Genomic DNA, 12,801 nt, shown 5'->3' with positions numbered 1-12,801 from the left:
TTTGATGAGAATGCTGATATGTTCTTGTAAGCAATAATTTGGATTAATTCTTAAACATATTAAAACTTTTTTGATAGTAAACATTTATTTCCTATTTGCAATAATGAATTTATAAACTTTTATACTATACCTTCAGTATATGTGTTGGATTTTTTAAAAACCAAATTGATGACTATTTCGACAATAAAGTTATAAGGCTTTTTTCTGGATTTTGGTTTTATATTTTTAGCTTTTCACACCTTTTTTTCAGCCAGTATTTGAATTTCGTTAATTTTTCTGATATTTCAGTCAACTCCATTGCATTTGGCAGCAGGATACAATAGAGTAAAGATTGTACAGCTGTTATTGCAACATGGAGCTGATGTCCATGCTAAAGATAAAGGGTAAGTATTTGAACAAAAATTAGGATTTCTTAAATATTAACTATCCTTACAGTAATTTCTGTGACCTTATAAAAATCATATTTTTTACTAAACAGCATAAACATGTTTTGAGCTTTTATAATATGCAGATAGCTCTGAGGGCATAGGGAATTATAAAACATTAAGGCAACCACTCAGGCTTATACTACACTTCGGGGGGCATGGAAAGATAACTGACAATACAAGTTCTCTACTAAGTGTGAGGTGATAGAGAGGGATGCTACTACAGGAGTTCACAGTAGAAAATGCTCAGTAATGGCTATAGTGATTGGGAAATTTTGCAGAAGGAGATGGTACTTGACCTGGACTCAATTCAGGAAAGCAGAGAGTTTAGGAACCATCGCTGTGCAAGAGAATTGGTGTGAGAAGAGGTGCTAAAATAGATATTACAGCATACTTAGGAAACAATGACTAGACCAGTTTGACTGAAGCAGATGATTCACATAGAGAAATGAAGGTTAGGGATGGAGAAACAGGTAAGAACAAGATTTCAGAGGACTTGGTATTTTAGTCTAAAGAATTCAATCTTGCCCGGCTGGCGTGGCTCCACAGTTGAGCATCAACCTCTGAGCCAGGAGATCAGGTTCGATTTCCAGTCAGGGCACGTGCCTGGGTTGTGGCCTTGATCTCCAGGATGGTGCATGCAGGAGGCAGCCAATCAGTAATTCTCTCTCATCATTGATGTTTCTGTCTTTCTTCCTCTCCCTTCCTCTCTGATATCAATTAAAAAATATTTTTTTTTAAAAAGAATTCAATATTTATTTTGTGAGCCATGTTAGCCATTGAAGGGTCCTAAGCAAGGGGAATGATTATTCTGAAAGAGTTGTTATAGGAGGTGCATTCTGGCAGCAATGTATAGGGTTGATTGGCAAGGGAGACTAGAAGCAAAAAAAGCAGTTAGGAAAGTGAGCATTGCAGGGATTCAGGCATAATGAAGATCTATAGTAGTGGTGGCAGAGGAAATGGAAATGAAAAGAAGACAGTGCAAGAGATACTATAGTGAAAGAATGGACAAGATTTATTGAATGGATGTGATGAGAGAGGAAGGAATTAAAAGATAACTACATTTCAAATTTTCAGGGTGAATGAGAGACCCAGTGATACACATATTAAAATCCAGGAGGAAAAATTATTTTAGGGAAAAACATTGAGTTCACCTTTAGAACTATTGGTTTTATGAGATGATATGGAATTGCAGGTGGAGGTGGCTAGAAGATGGTTGGAAATGAAATTAGTGCTCAGGTAAGTAAGAAATTGTATAACCAAAAATGGTAAGGAAAGTCATGTGCCTTTAAAGAGAGGACAAAAAGGACTAAAGACTTAAGGCATGGTTGGCTATCACTCACCTGAGGCTATCGAGATGATGTATGTGGTAATTAACTCTGAGTAATCCCCATGGAAGAACAGCTTAAAAATACGTTAAGATTTTAAGGTTCCACTGTACCTTCTATAGAGAAAATTCTTCCATTGTCATCTTGAAGGAATTGGGTTTTAGTTTTATTAAGGAATATAGCAATTCTTGCAGAATCTCAAAAACAAAGTTTCAGAGAAGAGTCAGAGTTTGAACTCTGAGTTTGGAAAAGATGTGTAGAAGTAAGCCAGGAGGGAGGGAAATCCATCCTACGCCCAGTTGATAGTTCTGTGTAGAGGCATTCAGGGTTTAGTATACTGTTATAGAAGGATAAGGTAGAGAGCATCAGATCATTGTATGCTAGGCTGAGTAGTTGGAACGGTCTTTTGAAAGCAAGGAAAAACAGTGAAGGACTTAAAACAAGAAGTAACTACATCAGGTAACCTTTTGAAAAAATATGTCTATAGCTTCAAGGACAAATTGAAGTGGGGATTATTTCAGTAGTACAGGGAGAAATAGTAAAGGCCCAAATCAAGACAATGGCAGTGCAGTGGCAGGGGGAGGGATGATGGAATGTATTGAAAGAGACTTGGAAATTAGAGTTGCTAGGACTTAGGGTTCAAATGAATGTTATTAAATTTTGTACATTTTTATTAGAAGGTCACAAGCAATTTGCTATTTAAGTCTGACTGTAAATTTAAATTGACTAAGTCTAGGGAATCTGTAATAACAGGCTTTCCCCCTTCTCATATTGTAGTGATCTGGTGCCCTTACACAATGCCTGTTCTTATGGTCATTATGAAGTAACTGAACTTCTGGTCAAGGTTAGTTCTGTTGTACTTTTCTTATAATTATATAAGTTATTTTAAATACATAGTGTATCTGTTTTTCTATGTGTTTTTTGGTGCTTAGTGGATATAGTAGTATTTATAATTATTACAAAGTATAGATGGTTGATAGATCAGCATCTGACTGCTTGAGATTTTTAAGATTCCTTAAGATTTTAAAGTAGCACTACCATCTTATGAATAACAGATTGATTCTATAATTTTTTTTAAATATATTTTATTGATATTTTACAGACAGGAAGGGAGAGGGATAGAGAGCTAGAAACATCGATGAGAGAGAAACATCGATCAGCTGCCTCCTGCACAACCCCACTGGGGATGTGCCCGCAACCAAGGTACATGCCCTTGACCGGAATCGAACCCGGGACCCTTCAGTCCACAGGCCGACGCTCTATCCACTGAGCCAAACCGGTTTCGGCATGATTCTATAATTTGTAGCTAAAGTGACATTTCAAAACTCTTGAAAATATCAGAGCTATTTTTAGTCAATCATATATTAAAACTACAATTTTCATTTGCAAGACTTGCCCAGTTGTACTTTGAGTTGGAACAGGTTTGCTTGGATAGCTTTACTTCTTCCAATATGCTGGGTGGCTGTTGTTTAACAAGCAGGTTCCTGGGACTGACAAGAAATTCCTTATTTTGTTCCCTGTTGGATGAGAATAGAAGATATATATTCTCCTTAGAGTAGATCCAAGGATGTTACCCATACCCCAACATATTTTTGTCCCCCAGTCTCTATGTATGTATTTGACCCCTCTCTTTAGACTTCTCTCACTCTGTACTCACTCTGCCCCTTGAATATGTTCCCTCATTCTATATCAGCAGCTTTCATAGGAACAGAAAGAAGACATTTGTTTCCAATGCCTCTATGCTTCCTCTGGAGCATGTGCTACCACAGAATACATTTTCCCACAGAAACAACTTTGTTATAATGGTTAGATACTCTAAATAGTCTATAAGTCTTTTAGAATTTATTATGTGGCTGTTATGTTATATACATTTATAGCAGTAATGCTTTTGCTTATTGTAAAACTGAATCTTGAATTCAGAATATTTGCAATGTTATGGATGAGAGTGAAACATCAGACAGATTGCAATGAGACTTTTATAGACAATTGAACGGTGTTTTTCTAAGACCTAGTGTTTACTAAATAAGTTTGGGAAGTTGACTAGAGGTTATACATATAATAGAGGTGGTTAGAAGAGGTGAGGGTACAAACAGCTACCAGAGTACTCAAGTTCCGGACAATCAGGAGAAAGCAGGTAGATAGAGACGGAATACAGGTAGAAGTCCTGGGCAACAACACATTCAGTAAGCAATCCTTGCTAATGACTCTGGCTAGCACATGATGGCATTTAACAACAAACATGCAGTAGACTGCTTTTCATGACCATGATGCATACAGATTGTGATGTGACTGCTTGAAAAGCTAACATAATTTTATGCCAGTAGTAGAAGTATAGTATCAGGAGCAAATGTAATAACATGCATTGTACTTGTGCAGTCAAACCAATTGAGAATCTATCATTCTAGGCTCTTAATATTTTTAAGTGAATTTTTTAAACTGAAAAGTCTATTTAGTTGAGGGCCACAAAGGTGATAGGAAGTCTAGAAACCATGGATAAGTGAAGGAGCTGAAATTGTTTAGATTGGAAAAGAAAAACATAAGAGTTGCCTTCAAATTTTGCAGAGAAGAATATTAATTTTTTTGTTCCAAAGACCAATAGATCAAAGTTTAAAGTACATAATTAACTTAATGTAAAAGAGAACTTTTTTTTAACAACAGAAGTTATCTAGTAAGTATAAAAGTTATGTTAGTTGAGAAATAGTTTCCAGTGATTAAAAGTACTAAGAGTAGGTAACTGGTTCAACTTCTGCAGGTAAGTGTGGAAAGGATTTTGTGTTTGATGAGTGATTAAACTAGAATGACTTCTGTGGTCCATCCAACTCTAATACTTGGAAATGTCTAAATTAAAATACCAAGTGTTAGCAAGGCAGTGGAGCACTGGAACTCAGATATTCCAAGTATTTGGCAATTTTTAATAAAACTAAACGTATCTACCATATGACCCAGCAGTTCCATTTCTAGGTATATGCAAAAGAGACTTGTACGTAAATGTTCATAACAGCTTATTCATAATAGTTAAAAACTAGAAATAGTCCAAATGCCATCGACAGGATGATGGATAAATACATTATGGTGTAACTTATACAATGGAATGCTACTACTCAGCAATAAAAATGAATTATTGATATGACAACATGAATGAATCTCAAACATTGTGTGTGAAAAAAGCTAGACACAAAGTACATACTGAGTTACTCCATTTTTATGAAATTTAAGAACAGGTAAATCTAATATATGCTGCTAACAGTCAGAATGGGGGTGGGAATTGTCCATAAAAGAAGCATGAGAGAGCATTCATAAAAGTGTCTTTTTTCTCCCCTCCTCCCCCAATTCTTTTCTCTAGCTGTGAGTGTCTTAGATCTTGAATTGGATGATGGGTATCATGAATATGTACATTTCTCAAAACACATCAAACTGCATTAGTCCCCCTGCCTCCCCCGACCCAATCTACAGTTTCATTTCTCTGAAGTTTCAGTTACTTGCAGTTAACTGGTCTGAAAATATAGTAGATGAAAAATTTCAGCAATAAACAATTTTTAATTTTTAAATTTCGTGTCATTCTGAGTAGTGTGATCTAATGTCACACTGTCCCACTTGAGACATGAATCCAGCATATCCCCATTGTATATGCTATCTACCTTTTTGTGTCTGTTGTCAGATCAACTGTCCTGATATTGTACTGCTTCTATATTTAACCCTTATTTTACTTAATAATGGCCCCAAAAAGCAAGACTAGTGATAATGCCAATTCACATAGGCCAAAGAGAAGCTGTAAAGTGCTTCCTTTAAGTGAAAAGGTGAGTACAGTACCATAGGATATTTTGAGAGAGAGAGCACATTCACATATCTTTCATTACAGTATATTGTTTTAATGGTTCTATTTTATTATTATTATTAATTTCTTACTGTTACCTAATTTATAAATTAAATTTTATCATAGGTATGTATGTATAGGAAAAAACATACACATGGAAACACATTTCTCGAACTTAATTTGTCCCAGAAGGCAGTTCGAGAAGCAATTTGTTTGAAAACCGAATCATTTTTTTCCATTAGAAATAATGTAATTTGAATTACTCCATTCGGGACCCCCAAATGATTCCCTGTTTTAAGCTTTCTTATATACAGAACATGTCTAATGTACTTTTTTTTTTTTTAAATATATTTTATTGATTTTTTACAGAGAGGAAGGAAGAAGGATAGATAGTCAGAAACATCGATGAGAGAGAAACATCGATCAGCCGCCTCCTGCACACCCCCTACTGGGGATGTGCCCGCAACCAAGTTACATGCCCTTGACCGGAATCGAACCCGGGACCTTTCAGTACGCAGGCTGACGCTCTATCCACTGAGCCAAACCGGTTTTGGCTCTAATGTACTTTTTAATCTATAATTAAACACTTACTTTCTTAAACTTATCAAACCACCCCCTACTAGCCTTAAACTTTTTCATATATCACTGCCTCTGAAATACTATCACAGGTTAACTGATAACATGGATAAGGAGGAACTACTGTATATACTTAAGAACTGTGCATTTTTGCCATATGTAAATTATATTATTAAAATTTTTGGAAAAGATGCATGTTAAATCTAAAGCTTCATTCTCAACTATTTTTAACAATAAAAGAGTTAAATAGACCTTTGTGCATAGGCCTAGCAACCAGCTACTGTTTCTTCATGGGGAGAAAATGTATTCTTTTTCTGAAATAAATTGGTTTAAAAAGTGAACTTTGGGAACATAACTTGTTTAAATTTCCTTGATTTTATATTATAGACTACTGCTAATTCTAAATTCTCTTAAAAATTGGACACTAAATATGTGCTTCCTTTCCCCACCCCTCCAACTCCCAGCATGGTGCCTGTGTAAATGCAATGGACTTGTGGCAATTCACTCCTCTTCATGAGGCGGCTTCTAAGAACAGGATTGAAGTGTGCTCTCTTCTCCTAAGTTATGGTGCAGATCCAACACTGCTGAACTGTCACAATAAAAGTGCTATAGACTTGGCTCCCACACCACAATTAAAAGAAAGATTAGCATGTGAGTATAAAATGATGAATGTTTAGCTAAGATATATCAATAAACTAAAAATTCTTTCTTGTTTGTTTCTAGATATTTTTAAATGATAGAATAATTTCTTTAGCTGTGGGTATCTTTTGTTCAGACTAGCATATTTTAATCATTCAGAAGTTCCTACTTATTCTGCTCTTAAGATGAAAAGAAAATATATTTGTATTCTTTTTTTTTAAGTCAAGTTAAATGCATTTTATATGTGGTATGCTTTTGAAAAGAATTTGGGTTTTGTTCCTGTCTTTGATGTGACTTTCTACGGAAACTACCGTGAAGTTGAAATGTTATTTGTAGGATGCCATCTTGTAAATCTAGTCCCCAGATTTTGTCATCTAATGTTTTTTGGTATCTGGACAGTTCTGTGGTCTTCTGTGTATAGCTGAAATAGACGTAGTGAGACATAGCCACCTCGTTCAGATACAGTTTGTTATACATAAATAGGAAATTTACATTATTTTGGAATAATAAAGGAAAATGCATGGTTTCACAAATCTGAGGAATAAAAGAGAGGAATCTTGAGAAAATACCGTCTTTCATTTGTTCATCAGTAGGTACCTCTTGGAATATCCAGCTTGTCAAGTCCCCAGTTCTCTGATGTGTGAGCAAAGCCATCTGCTATTGCTGTAATGTTAGTGTAGGGACTATGATCACCTTCTGTTTTATTTCTTTATTGAGAAAATTTCTATGCTTTAGAAAATTGTGAGAACTCTCTGGTCTGGGAATATGTTGCAGTACTCCAGATATTTCCAGACCAATATAGACTTTTGAGTTGGCCATCGGCTAAATCCGTGTATACAGCTGGAGATGAATTGGATCATAACAGGTGAACTGGAATACCACTGTCTCCCTTTTCAGGGGTTATATTTGGAGACTAGCTTTAGACTCTCTATTTGGCTATTTTGGTAGATAATTTTGAAAATAACTTAAAGAAAAATATTATGTCTTTTACTAGGTAAATCTTATCAATTTGATAATTCTCATGCAGACTTATATACTTTTCCTTCATCTAGATGAATTTAAAGGCCATTCTTTGCTGCAGGCTGCACGGGAAGCTGATGTTACACGAATCAAAAAACATCTCTCTCTGGAAATGGTGAATTTTAAGCATCCTCAAACGCATGAAACAGCATTGGTAATGTTTCAGATTTAAGTTTGTGCAATACAGTAACCAAAAACATGCAAAACTAATCATAGTGCCCTACTTCTTCTGATGATACAGGGTAATTACCATAATGTCCTCTTTTTGTAATAGCATTTTAAATCTGTGCTTTTTAAAAATTAGTGCCTCCACATATATATAAAAAAATTTCAAACAATACAGAAAAAATAGACAACCTACCTCACCCCCCAAAAGGCAATGTTATTATTCATTTGAGTATTTTCTAGAAAAAAGTTTTGTTTATGTGCTGGCATATATCGTATGTAATTTTTTATTATGAATGGTTCATATAATTTGCTTTTTATTATGTTTATGATTAAAATTTTAAAACTTACTGAAAATAATGGAAAAAGAAAACAATTCTACCACCAAGATAAAAATCACTTGGTTTTCTTCTAGAATTGTCTTTTTTTTTTTTTTTTTTTTTCCAAAATTAGGTCTACAATATTTTTCCTCCTCACTCAAGGATATGCTTTTTATTTATTTTAGAGAGAGGAAGGGTGGAGGGAGAGAAAGAGAAAAATCAATTGTTTGCCTCCCATATGCCCAAATTGGGGATCGAACCTACTGCCCAGGTATGGGCCCTGACCATTCCCGCAACCTTTCGGTGTACAGGACAATGCTCCAACTGAGCCACACCAGCCAGGGCAAAGTGAGATCTAAAGTCTGTATATCTCCCCTCTATACTGTGTGAGTAGAGTCTGCTTCCCTGATAGAGGTAGTAACCACTCTGGAACTGTAACAAATTACATGAGAGAACCAGGCAGTCTGTGGAAAAGCAGTCAGAAAAGATGGGAGCTATCAAGGATAAGGGATGAAAGAGGAACGGGAATGGTATAATCAGAGGCTATCGTAGAAGTAGAAATTTAAAAGGAACCAAGTCCTGCTGTATGAATTGCAGAATGTGTTTTGGGTGAGGAAAGATGGCCCTAAGTAAATTCATGTGTTTAGGGGCAAATTTAACTCATAGTAGCCTTACTTACCTGATAGCTTTTATGATTAATTTTCTTCCTTATGCTATGATGTAAACTGTGTGAAGATTATGTAGAAATCTATAAAACATTTTAGACCATTTTGCTACTTAACTTGTAAAAAATACCCAGTAAAACAATAGCAAAGCTGCAAGCTAATAAGAAATGCTAGTGCAAAATTAAAATCATAGAAGCATTAAGATGGTACAGAGAAACTTGGAAAGATTGACATGGAAAATTTTCTGAGCTAATGCTACATGTTGTTTTCCCTAAATATTGCATAGTTGTGGTTCCAGGGGCACTGCCTTCCAGGTTTCCAAAGACTGCAGGCCCTGTCCCAGAATGGGACAGAGGAATATAGGAGCAATTTGAAGTAGATGTGATCAAAATTTTTGAAAATAAACTATTTCCATTCTGTGTGCTGTCCTGCTAGATGTCCTGGGATGATCACTTGTACCATATCAAAGGAACAATGTTTACCATATAGAAATGGTTTCATTGAGAGCAAAGGAATGATTTTTGTGACAGCAACATCAAAAAGTGCATCTGGAACAAAGTCATGATGATCAGATATGCTTTGTAATTAACAGGTTTAACTCAGAGAATAAATTTCATGTGTACTGTGTATTTAGATATATAAAACAACCTAGCTTAACAATTATCTAGAACTTTTATTCCATGAATTTTCAGGTTTCAGTTTTAACATATACATTCATTGATTTAGTCATTCGCTCATTATTGAACACCTATTGTGTATGAGTGTCATCCCGGATGTTGGGGATTCAAAGATTTGGGACATGACCATGAGGTATTTATTTACTAGGTTTAAAACTAGCGCATCTCTATCTCATGTCTCCCTCCATAATGTATCATGCACATAGATGCTGCCACATCCAACTTAAAGTGTATCATTTTCTACCACTGACAATCCAAGCTCCTTATGCTGCTGCAGCAACTAGTTGAAAGAGAAACAAATACTACTCATCTGGCCAACTATTCCATTCGTGCTATTACCAAGCAGAAGCCAGAACTGATGAGTGCTGTGTTATTTCTTCCTGTAAAGAAACCCCAGTCTTTGGGCTGTTTTGTCAGTTAACCTTTAAAAAAATGACATAGCCCTGACCGGTTTGGCTCAGTGGATAGAGCGTCGGCCTGCGGACTGAAGGGTCCCAGGTTCGATTCCAGTCAAGGGCATGTACCTTGGTTGCGGGCACATACCCAGTAGGGAGTGTGCAGGAGGCAGCTGATCGATGTTTCTCTCTCATCGATGTTTCTAACTCTCTAATCCCTCTCCCTTCCTCTCTGTAAAAAATCAACAAAAAAAATGACATAAACAGTGTTCTCAATGGGAACAGTTTTGAAAAGAGTATTGGTCACATTAAATTTTTCATCACATCAGTAGTGGCTTTTTTTCAAAGATGTAAGACAACTATAAGCTTGATTGGAATATTTAGTAATAGATGTTATCAGGCAAATAAGATTTTCAGGCCCTGCCAGAATTTGGTAATTGTTGCACATTCTATCCAATAGAAAGTCTTTGAATAGCAAAGTTTTAAAAAAAAGTTAAAGTCAAACATAAAACACAGAAATAATATAACTTCTAGCCCTGGCCAGTTTGGCTCAGTGGATAGAGTGTCGGCCTGCGGACTGAAGGGTCCCAGGTTCGATTCCAGTCAAGGGCACACGCCCAGGTTGTGGGCTCGATCCCCAGTGGGGGGCATGCAGGAGGTAACCAGTCAATGATTCTCTCTCATCAGTGATGTTTCTATCTGTCTCCCTCTCCCTTCCTTTCTGAAGTTAACAAAAATATATAAAAAGTTGTTTCTTTAAAAAAAATCTAGATTGGAAACATGTTCTTAAATAAAAAGTAGTCATATAGTCTTTGATTAATGCTCAATTTAAATTACCTAGCATTGTGCTGCCGCATCTCCATATCCCAAAAGAAAGCAAATATGTGAACTGTTGCTAAGAAAAGGAGCGAACATCAATGAAAAGACTAAAGAGTAAGTATTCTTTGAATAATTAAAAATTATTGACATTTTATTTTTTGAAAAAATGCACTTATTGTCTGGCTGGCCTTTTCTCTTTAAGATTCTTGACTCCTTTACACGTTGCATCTGAGAAAGCTCATAATGATGTTGTCGAAGTTGTGGTGAAACATGAAGCAAAGGTATTACCTTTTTGGTAATCTTTGGTAATCCAATGAGTTATTTTCTACTTAGCAGATTAAATGTCTGACTTCCTAGACTATTTACTCTTTCATAAATATTTTTTCCTCTGAATCAATATTTAAAAATAATCCTGCAGATATTTTTTCTTAATCATTTTTTTTTTTTTTTGCTAGAAATCCTATGGATTTACTCAAAAGTACATTATTCCTATATATCCTTCCTTCTCTATTCCTTTTAACCACACCCCACTGGTCAAGTTATCCTTAAGGTCTTTTTCTAGCACTATATTATATTCAGGAAAATGTCTCCAGCTGGAGACATTCTGATTCTGACCTATCATCATTTCCAGTATTATTTTCTCAAATCTTTTGTTCCCTGATTACCATGATAACTCCTGTTATTTACCCCTGCCACAGCATTTCTTACCCTCTGTTATTTCTCTTGACTAAAAATATAGCTCCCCATATTGGGAAATAAATACTAGCATATTGGGAAGTTACTGTTTTTTAGTTGGCATTTGTGCACAAAGTATTTTATTCGTGGAATAATTATATTTTCATCCAGGCAACAAATTATAATTTCTTACCCAGTATTAAAAAATAATACTCAGTAAAAGATATACATAGCATCCCAGATTGGGATGATAGTGACCTAATTCAACAGTTTTTATAATTTTTAGCCACGGATCATTGTCTTTAAACAAAATCTTTAGTAGAAATGTACAATAAAACAGGAAGAATGGAGCTGCCCTGAATGAAGGGAGAAGAATGGAATAGAGACCCTTTCCCGTTGGGTGGGCCCCAGGCTCTTCTCTAAATGTGCTCTGCAGAATTGTTTCTGTCTATCCTTCCTTGGGTTTCCCACTCAAGGAACCACTTAGAATTCTATAATTTCTTTTTCTGTTACCTCTCAGTGCCTTAATTTCTTTTTGACTTGGGGGAATTCTTGATAATGTATAATCTCAGTCTTTCCTATTGTAAATTATTGAATAAAAGTTATTTCTGCTTGACTGCTTGACATATCTCATTTGTCCTATATCTTTTCACTGATTGCTTTTTTATATATGTGATTTATTACTACAAGAATATCTGGATGCATATTATACTTGAGTTGTGAAACTCAATGAAACAGTCTTGACTAGGGTGGCCAACCATCTAGGTTTGTCCAGGACTGGACTGAGGGATTTCCAGAAACATAGGACTTTTAGTGCTAAAACGGGAAGTCCCGGGCAAACCAGGACAAAGTTGGTCACCCTAATCGTAAAATAAAGTGGTACCCAAATAAACTTTTTTAAAGTGACTGTATTTCATATTTCAGTGAATTTTCATAGATGAATAAATAGATTAATTGCCCTGAGCATTTTAAATGGCCTTTTCAGGCCCTGTAAGCCTGAAGATTAGCCATTTATAGTCTAGTTTTGGATTCATCGTACTATATTCCTGTTTAAATATTCTCCACTTCCATGAATACAAATTGAACAGTTTCTCAAAACACTAGTGGCCACAGGATTGATTACCGAGAAACTTAATTTCTCAGTTATGTTTTGAGGAATTACTTCCTTGATGGAGAGGGGTGGAGTAGGGATGAATGGGGAATGTTACAGGTGATTTTTTTTTTTTAATTAGGAACATTTAAGAAAGTACAACCAAGTTGAAAAAACTTTATAGAAGATAATT

At 35.5% G+C, this 12,801-nt stretch overlaps 1 protein-coding gene across 3 annotated transcripts in view; it reads left to right on the top strand.

The window, feature by feature from the left end:
• TNKS2 (tankyrase 2) overlaps nt 1–12,801 on the top strand; it is a 52,959-nt gene that overhangs the window by 12,399 nt on the left and 27,759 nt on the right. For 2 of the 3 annotated variants that reach the window (XM_080687038.1, XM_080687036.1), the window contains exons 6-11: nt 289–383; nt 2,531–2,597; nt 6,608–6,794; nt 7,835–7,956; nt 10,866–10,957; nt 11,046–11,124. In XM_080687038.1, coding sequence (XP_080543164.1) covers nt 289–383; nt 2,531–2,597; nt 6,608–6,794; nt 7,835–7,956; nt 10,866–10,957; nt 11,046–11,124 — 642 coding nt within the window. The remainder of the gene's footprint in view (nt 1–288; nt 384–2,530; nt 2,598–6,607; nt 6,795–7,834; nt 7,957–10,865; nt 10,958–11,045; nt 11,125–12,801) is intronic. The other variant, XM_080687037.1, reaches the window with a different exon arrangement.

Source organism: Plecotus auritus (genome assembly GCF_963455305.1).
Source record: "Plecotus auritus genome assembly, chromosome: 9".
In the NCBI taxonomy this organism is placed as follows: domain Eukaryota; kingdom Metazoa; phylum Chordata; class Mammalia; order Chiroptera; family Vespertilionidae; genus Plecotus; species Plecotus auritus.
This window is presented reverse-complemented; position numbering and strand designations above follow the sequence as displayed.